At 55.1% G+C, this 7,952-nt stretch overlaps 1 protein-coding gene across 1 annotated transcript; it reads right to left on the reverse strand.

The window, feature by feature from the left end:
• Positions 1–226: 226 nt before the first annotated feature.
• Positions 227–7,952, reverse strand: ORAOV1 (oral cancer overexpressed 1). Its single transcript, XM_005864369.2, has 5 exons — positions 7,873–7,952; positions 6,466–6,571; positions 5,363–5,433; positions 1,735–1,852; positions 227–1,538 (listed from the first exon to the last, which is right to left on the reverse strand). Exons 1-5 carry the CDS (start codon positions 7,920–7,922, stop codon positions 1,470–1,472), a joined length of 414 nt encoding a protein of 137 aa, XP_005864431.1. The 5' UTR covers positions 7,923–7,952; the 3' UTR covers positions 227–1,469.

The raw sequence follows: 7,952 nt of genomic DNA on the forward strand, positions 1-7,952 counted from the left end.
ACTGCTGACAGGCGGCCGGGGCGGGGTCACGGGGTGCCGGGGGAACTGACCCTTGCCTGAGCATCATGGGCACCATTCTTTCCCAGTAACAGTTTCTACATGTGCCGATGAAACAGGTGGACAGAACACTGCACGGGCTGACCCGCTGCGCCTTCCTCTGTACCTAGACCCCAGTACCCCAGGAAGTACTGGCTGGATGTCGAGTTATAAATAGTCCCAGACGGCCTTTTGCTTTAAAATACACTGTTTATTTTTTTTCCTCCAATTGTAAAAATAATACATTATAAAAGCAGATAACAGAAGACACAAAATCCACCAAGGAAAGCGGCAGAAACCCTGACGCCCACCACCTGGAGAGCCCGGGTGGGGTGTGCGCCCCAAGGACCAGCAGAAGGCAGTGCCAGGGCAGCACTGCAGGTCTGCCTCCCCCTCCCCGCCCCCCTCTCTCCCAGCACTCGGCAAGGGCACGAAGTGGGAAGAAAATGCCTGTCAGCCCCGCAGGGACTCCCGGCCCCCGGTCCCCACACCCAGGATAGAGTTCACAAGACGTTGTGGATGGACTGCAAGACTGGAGCAGACTCCTGGTCACCTTTTTATTCACCGTACTCCCAGCTTCAGAGGTACTCCCTCCAACAGGAGCAGATGGGAATGGCATGTCATCTGCCTGGGCATGTGGGGGGGGGGGGGGGGGGACGAAGCAGAGAAACGTGGAGAACCATTCAGCTCAGGGAGGCCTGGCCCGGGCCTCTCCCTGTGCAGGATAACCTCTATGTGAGACAAACAGGAGGACTCCGACCCAAAGGACCTCAGAGTCTTCCACACAGCGTAGCCCATCATTTCGTCTCCAGTTTAACACGCTCCCCCTTAACCACTTTTAATGCTGCAAAGCCCCGCCCCACCTGCAACACCCAGCACGTCCGGCTCCGAAGTCCCGCTGGCCTCTCCTCTCGGCCGGCGCCACAGGTCTCAGCCCCCTCACCTGGAAAACGGGAATGACCCACCTGGCGGGCTAAAGAAGGGACCAAATGCATTAGGGAGGCACGCCACACAGTGCTGGCCTGGCCCAAGGTTCAGTAAATGTTACCGCACACGTCACCACTTCCCATGCACTTACTACATGGCAACCCGAGGCTCTCGTTTCTGTAAAACGGTTCCTGAGCACCGAGTCCAGCCTGGGGAAGCCGCTGGGTCTAGAAGCAGCAGGGCCCGCCCGCCGGGCAGGACCAGTGAGGCCAGCCAACTCCAGGCAGACAGGAGGGCTCCACCAGGGCCTCGCTCAGACTACAGGGCAGACGGGCTCAGGCCTGTGCAGGCTGTGGGGGCACCGAGGCGACACAGGCAGGTTCAGGGAGGAACCCTCCCTCGAGAACAATGAATGCCCCATCATTGTTTTCCTTTCATCACAGTTTTAAGCACTTAGCATACGGACATCTGTTCCTTCGTGTTTCATCTTTGTTCATCTGTCATCCTCAAAATGAAAGTCCAGAACCTTCCGCACTGATTTTAAAGTCCGGCTGAACGTTTAGTAATGAACAAAGCTGAAAACACAAAAGAGAAGAGAGGGATTTTATAATCTTGTGTATTTTGACTCACAATTGGAGCATGACTACCGCTAGCTGCAACTTCTGTCCCCGTCACGGGCCCTCACGCAAGTCCACACCGACCCCTCATCGGTCCAAACAGCCCCCAGGGCCTGCGCCGCTCCTGCCCCAAAGAAACACACGGTGGACAAACCTGTTTAAATTTACATCTAATTCTGTCTAAGTCTTCGTGAAGGTTGGCATAAGTAGGGTCACCGTAAGGGAACTTCTGAATCATGCTGATCAAGGATTCTAAGACCTTCATCTTTCTGCTGTAAAGTACAGAGATAAAGACTTTTAGTCCTTTGTACACAACAGGCTCAGATTGTGTAACACCTACGGCCATCACTCACTTAAAAGTAACAGGCATGCTAATGGGCCGAGTTCAGAAGCTGGATGATTCATTTTCTTTTTTTTTTAAATATATTTTATTGATTTTTTACAGAGAGGAAGAGAGAGAGACAGAGAGTTAGAAACATCGATGAGAGAGAAACATCGATCAGCTGCCTCCTGCACATCTCCTACTGGGGATGTGCCCACAACCCAGGTACATGCCCCTGACCGGAATCGAACCTGGGACCTTTCAGTCCGCAGGCCGACGCTCTATCCACTGAGCCAAACCGGTTTCGGCGGATGATTCATTTTCTTATTACACTAAACAATATTTGTTTACCTAGCAACGTGCTCTTGCCCACTCCCACGCCTCCACATCAAGTGCACTGAGCAGACAGATATGCCTCCATCCCAGGCGTGGAGCCGGGGGACTGGGACAGCCCCCAACAAGCACCCGACCGCTGCTTCCTGAGGTCAGAGACGTGGACAGATCAAACCAGGCAGGACAGAGCGCCGGCACGATGGAGCCTGCTCTGGACCTGGGGGGTTTCTGGGACCTAGACACCTCGCTCCCAGAGTTCAGTGGCAGGTGAACCAGCAAGCCGCTCCCTGCAAAGGGCAGGCGCGGTGTCTGGTGTGTGAGTCCAGCTCCCGTTCCCAGGAAGACAGAGCTCTGGGCGGCGGGTGGGTCTGCAGGAAGAGCAGCCCTGAGCGACCGCTCCAAGGAGCTCAGTTACTTAACCCTGAGCCTCAGCGTCCTCATCGGTAAAACGGGGCGTTCACAGTGACCCTACCGGCTTTCGAGGCCACAGATAATCTACGGAAAATGCAGAACCTAGTACAGAGTAGGTGCTCAATAAGTTTAGTGTCCTCGCTTCCACCAGACCCTGGAGGCCGGGGCCCCACCTGGGGAAGCTCAGGGTGAAAACAGCCATAAGTGTGCGCATCTGGGTAACGTGCCACAAGGGATCCTGACGGGCACCACCCCTGGACCACATCTGAGCATCTGCGTGTCAAGAGTATGCTAGTATTTGATTAATGGGAATTTCAAAGAATTTATCCTGGAGGTGAATCAACAGCAATTCGAAGCAACCAAGACCGCCTGCATGCCTGCTGCATTGCTGGCTTTAGATACAGGCGTGAGGGAGTCTGCCAAGCAAATCTCTGGACCAGGACCATGGTGGCCACCTCTCTGAGAAAGTGCAGCACGGTGAAAGGTCAAAGCAAGTTAATTAAAGCAACAAAGCACTTGGTTTCCAGGGAGATCGCAGGCAGAGGCCAGCATGTGGGAAACAGTCGTATTCGAACATGATATGAAGAACACCACCATTTCCAACTTTGCAAGCAGCAACTTATTCTTCCCTGGTCAGTGACACTGCTCCGAACACACCCAGCAACGTCAGTGTGTGCCAGGAGGGCGTGGACCGCTCACAGCTGCCCCGCTCAGCCTCGGCCCAGCGTCGGTCTGTGTGAGGCTTCACCAGGCTGCTCACAGGGGCAAAGCAGCAGCTCCAAGTTTATGGAAGAGCTACGGCCACCAGGCGTAAAGCACCATCCTCAGTCTGAGATACATGTACTGCCATCCGTGGCTCCTCTGTTGTGAAGAGCTCAGTTCCACTGCGTGCTGATGCAGACGCAGGTGTTTCTCTCTCAGTGCCCTCATTTGGGACATAAAGAAGCAGAAGATCCTCTATCAGCTTTCTACCATTTTTTCAAAATTGTACTGACCTACAAGAGCCAAAAGCTGCCGGCCGTTCCACCAGCAATTCCCCCGGCCAGGGCACTGAAACAGAGGCCTCTAGGTTATGCTTCTGAGACCCTCAGGCACTGCTGGCAGGGTGGGGGCGGCCGCAGGGTGGGCTTCGGACATCCGCCTGCCGGTGCCAAAGCTGCGGTTCCTGCTCTCTGACAGACTAGGCAAAGATTGGAGCCCTGGGTGTGGGTCCAGGGCAACATGCCTCCACCCGCCAGCAGACCTGGCACTGGGGAGACTCGTGGAGAACTCCAGGAACGCACCTCCCCTCGTCCCTTCATGGATCGGAGTGGAGAGCCAAGCTCAGCTGTGACTGCCACCCAGTGGTGCCCGAGGCTGCCAGCCACTGTTCCAACCAGATCACCAGCCACCCTGCGCTCCCGCTGACTCCTCAGGGGAAAATCCCTGCAGAGGCGCCAGAACCTGGTCAGTTTCCAGCTCTCCATGCAAATGGATGGCTGGTGAGCAGACAAGCCAGAAGGCAAGCAACTTAGAACCAACCACTCAGCCGAAAGCATCCTGTTCTTACATCCGAATACAGGGGGGGCCAAGCTCCAGAAACTCAAAATATCTCACATATGACGAGTCACGGAGACGGGAATGCCACCTTCCCTGCGCTGTCACCCACTCTCCGCACGCCCCTCCCAGGCCAGGCAAGGCCGCCAGGTATCGGAATGAAGACAGATGCTATGGGTCACACCGTGAGAACAGTTTAAAATGCCTGTGACAGCCAACAGCATGGTGCTTCCAAGTGCAGATGCCTGTTACACACACTGAACGCCTATCTCATTGGATCTGGTTGGCTACGTTAAAAAACTGGTGACAGTGAAGCCACCATTTCCGAGCCCTAGTCGTACCGTGACTACTGTACTTTGTTAGACATTCAGGTACAGGTGAGGGAGAGGATATAATCAACTTCAACATTATTTTACTGGCAGGGTATCCGAAGGCCAGGGACATGAGAACTCCTGAGAAGTAGTAACAACTGGTATTCATCAGACACTGAAAATGTGCCCAGGACTGTCTATTACGGTAATCTCCCCTTACCTCGGGGATACAGTCCAAGACCCCCAGTGGACGCCTGAAACCATGGATAGTACTCGATGCTACGTATATTGGTTCTTCCTACACACACACACACACACACACACACACACCTCTTCACTTAAAGAACACACTTATGGCTTCTCCATGGCGCATCGTGATTGCCGGCACCACCACTCTTGCACTTTGGGGCCACGATGAAGTAAAGTAAGGGGGGCCTGACACAAGCACTGCGATGTCAGGACAGTCGATCTGATCGCCGAGGCGGCTACTACGTGACTAGCCCGCCGGCAGTGTCTGCAGCGTGGATTCGCTGGACACGGGGACCATCTGTGTCCCGGGTGGAACAGAGCAGGACGGCATGAGGTTTCATCACACCACTCACCATGGCGCACAATTTAAAACTTGCGAGCTGTTTATTTCTGGGACTTTCCATTTAATATTTTCAGACTACAGATGGCTGAAACTGCAGATAAAGGAGAATTACCATACTATTTCCTATTAATTTCACAACAACATTCAAGTTCGGCCTGATTATTTCCTCCATTTTGCAGATGAGAAGACTGAGACATTAAGTGCCCAAGGTCATAGCAAGCTACGGAACCAGAACTCTTGGTCCATACACTGGAAAGGAAAGGAGTCTCGAACTTACCTGTCTTTCTCAGTTGCACGGCTGTGCAGGAGACATCTCCAAGCAAACGCAAAACCTTGGTAGCAGCCGATCTGCGAATTCACAAATATTTAAGAGTAAAATTAATACGCAACTGGCTACACTCGATTTCATGATCAAGCCCTCTAAACGAGTGGGGGGCGGAGGGCAGTGGTGCTTCTTGTATTGCTATTCTGGGATTAGGTGTCGAGCATCAGGACGGGGAGTTAGGTCAAGTCATCAGTGGGGCGGCCAGTCTCCAAGCTGGGCCCACGGACCCCACCCCCTCCGACTGCACCAGGGTGGCCAGTATAACCAGAACCTGGAGGAAAGGGCACACACGACTTCTGAGGCTAGACACACAGACAACGTCACCTGTACCTTGCTGTTTTGGATCACTCACTCACTCAAGTGTCACGAGGACATTACAGCAGATCCACAGACAGGCCCACAGGCGAGAACAGCTGCCGTGCGAGCCATCTCACAAGTGGCTCCTCCTGCCCCAGTGGAGCCCTGGCTGGTCTGACACCGTCATCAGGAGACCCCGAGCCATGAGCACCCAGCTCAGCTGCTCCTGGCCTGCTGACCCTCAGAAGCTGGTGAGAACCAGTGATTGCTGACCTCAGTCCACACGTTTTGTGCTGACTCTTTCTGCAGCAGCAGATATCTATCTCACGGTCATGGCTGCCTCGACTTAGCGTTCAGGGCCAGATGTCTGTGAGGGCCAGTGGAGGACGAAGGGTCAAGAGAAGGAAAACCATGGAGTTTCCACCTCAATGAAAATGCAGTGTTCCCACATGACACAGAGCAGTTGTTCTGAGTGAGGACTCAGGTGGCTAAAGACACGAGGTGGCACCGTGACCCTCGCCGGCCACGGAGGTGGCTGCGGACTGCTCTTCTCACTCCCCAGCCGCACGCACACCGCATTATCTCCATCCGCAATACGTGCTGCCGGTTCTGTGCTAAGAATATTTCTCCACCAACATCCTGCCTAGTCAGGGCCATGGTGAGAGGCCTGAAGTGCTGGCTCGATCAGACTGACCCTCAAAGTAAGCTCTCAACGGTCCTTGAGCAGGATCCAGGGCTGCGTGGGGACGGCCACTTACCTCAGACCCAATTTTTGCTCCGTACACTGTGCCATGCTGTCTTCCCTCTATGATGCCCAAACTACTGCCTTCTTCATAGCCTTCCTGGTACCCTTCCCCGTGGAACCTGCGACAGAGGAGAAGCGGGTTTGAGCAAACAGGAGGGAGGGCATTTTTCCTGGAAACACTTCTCTCCCATAATGCCCAGACCCAGCAAGACAACGCAGAGAATAGTAGATAAAGTGCAGACTTTAAGTCAGAAGGCTTGGCTTCCAATCCCCGCTGTACCCCTTCCTACGTCTGTCCTCTGGCAAGTCACGGGACCTCCTGAAGCCCAACTGGCCCCTTCTGCGATGGGGAGCGTGGCCTCGTCAGTGAGTCCCACGCCTGGCGGAACACCGGGCACACGCAGGGAAACTCCAAAGATGCCAATGCAAGAGCCTCGCCCCAATATTCACTGAGTCTGCGGTACGACTTGGGAATCTGCTTTCCGACACCTCCTAGGTGACGCTGGTCTGCAGCCCAAGTCCTCTGAGTCTGAAAGATACACACTCAGCCAACCGTTTCAAAGAACTCTGAGAAATACACAGGCTTTCCCATCACATCGGAGTAGACTGGCAGAGGAAAATGCCACTGGGTCGCCACCAAGCGCCCCTGGGGCCTGGGGTATAATACCAGCTCTGACTCTGAGGGCTCAACAGCAGAAATGGCACCCTTTAACCCCCAGTCACCAAAGAGGAAAGGTGCTTGTCGGAGCCCCTAATGAGGCAGGGTATGTAGGTCTGGCCTGTTTGGGTGGTGTGACCCTGGACAGCGACCCTGCCTCATCTGTAAGACGGGGCGAATAACAGAATCTGCTAAAACAGATAACGGGGCGGGGGTTTGCAACGCTCCAGTCAGTGTCGGATTCACAATAAGCTCGAAATAAAAGTCAGCAGCGACTGATTGACATCTATTGCCGTCTCAGAGGCACAAAGCAATTCACAGCTCCCCTCGTCACAGCCCCAGGCGCCCCCGGAGGCTCTGGAGGGCCAGGGATGACGTCTGACACATTCATCAGCACGTCCATGAATGCTGCCTTATGTCCTACCACGGAGGAACAAGAGAAGGGGGCAGTGCCCAGATGGCAGAGGTCTGTCCCAGCCGCGGACGGGGCGTTCCTGGAGGAAGGCAGTCAACAGACCGAGCAGATGCCTGAGGCAGCCCCGCACGCAGAGGCGGGTTTGAAGGAGCAGCTGGGCACGTGGGGCCCGCCCCGCCCCAGCGGCCGAGGAGTAAAGGAGAATCGACAGTAGCTCGGCCCCACACGTGTCCGCTGCTTCTAGGGCCACAGAGCGCTCCTCCGAGGCCCACGCCCGCGGGACACCAGGCCCGAGCGGCCACTGCACCCCAGTAGCTGAGAGCGGACCCGATAGGACGGGGACCCACCTGTTGTCCGCCATCACGATAGCGTCAAACAGGTCCTGGCCCCCGGCCATGGCGGCAGCCCGACCAGCCCCTGCCCGCGG

Source organism: Myotis brandtii, unplaced genomic scaffold (assembly GCF_000412655.1).
Source record: "Myotis brandtii unplaced genomic scaffold, ASM41265v1 scaffold187, whole genome shotgun sequence".
NCBI classification, from domain to species: Eukaryota; Metazoa; Chordata; class Mammalia; order Chiroptera; family Vespertilionidae; genus Myotis; species Myotis brandtii.

Coding starts and splice junctions, on each gene's coding strand:
- ORAOV1 (XM_005864369.2), bottom strand. CDS start 7,922: ATGGCCGGGGGCCAGGACCTGTTTGACGCTATCGTGATGGCGGACAAC. Junction 6,572..7,872: donor ATCGTGATGGCGGACAACAG/GTGGGTCCCCGT, acceptor CCTCTGTCGCAG/GTTCCACGGGGAAGGGTACC. Junction 1,853..5,362: donor CGTGCAACTGAGAAAGACAG/GTAAGTTCGAGA, acceptor TGTACTTTACAG/CAGAAAGATGAAGGTCTTAG.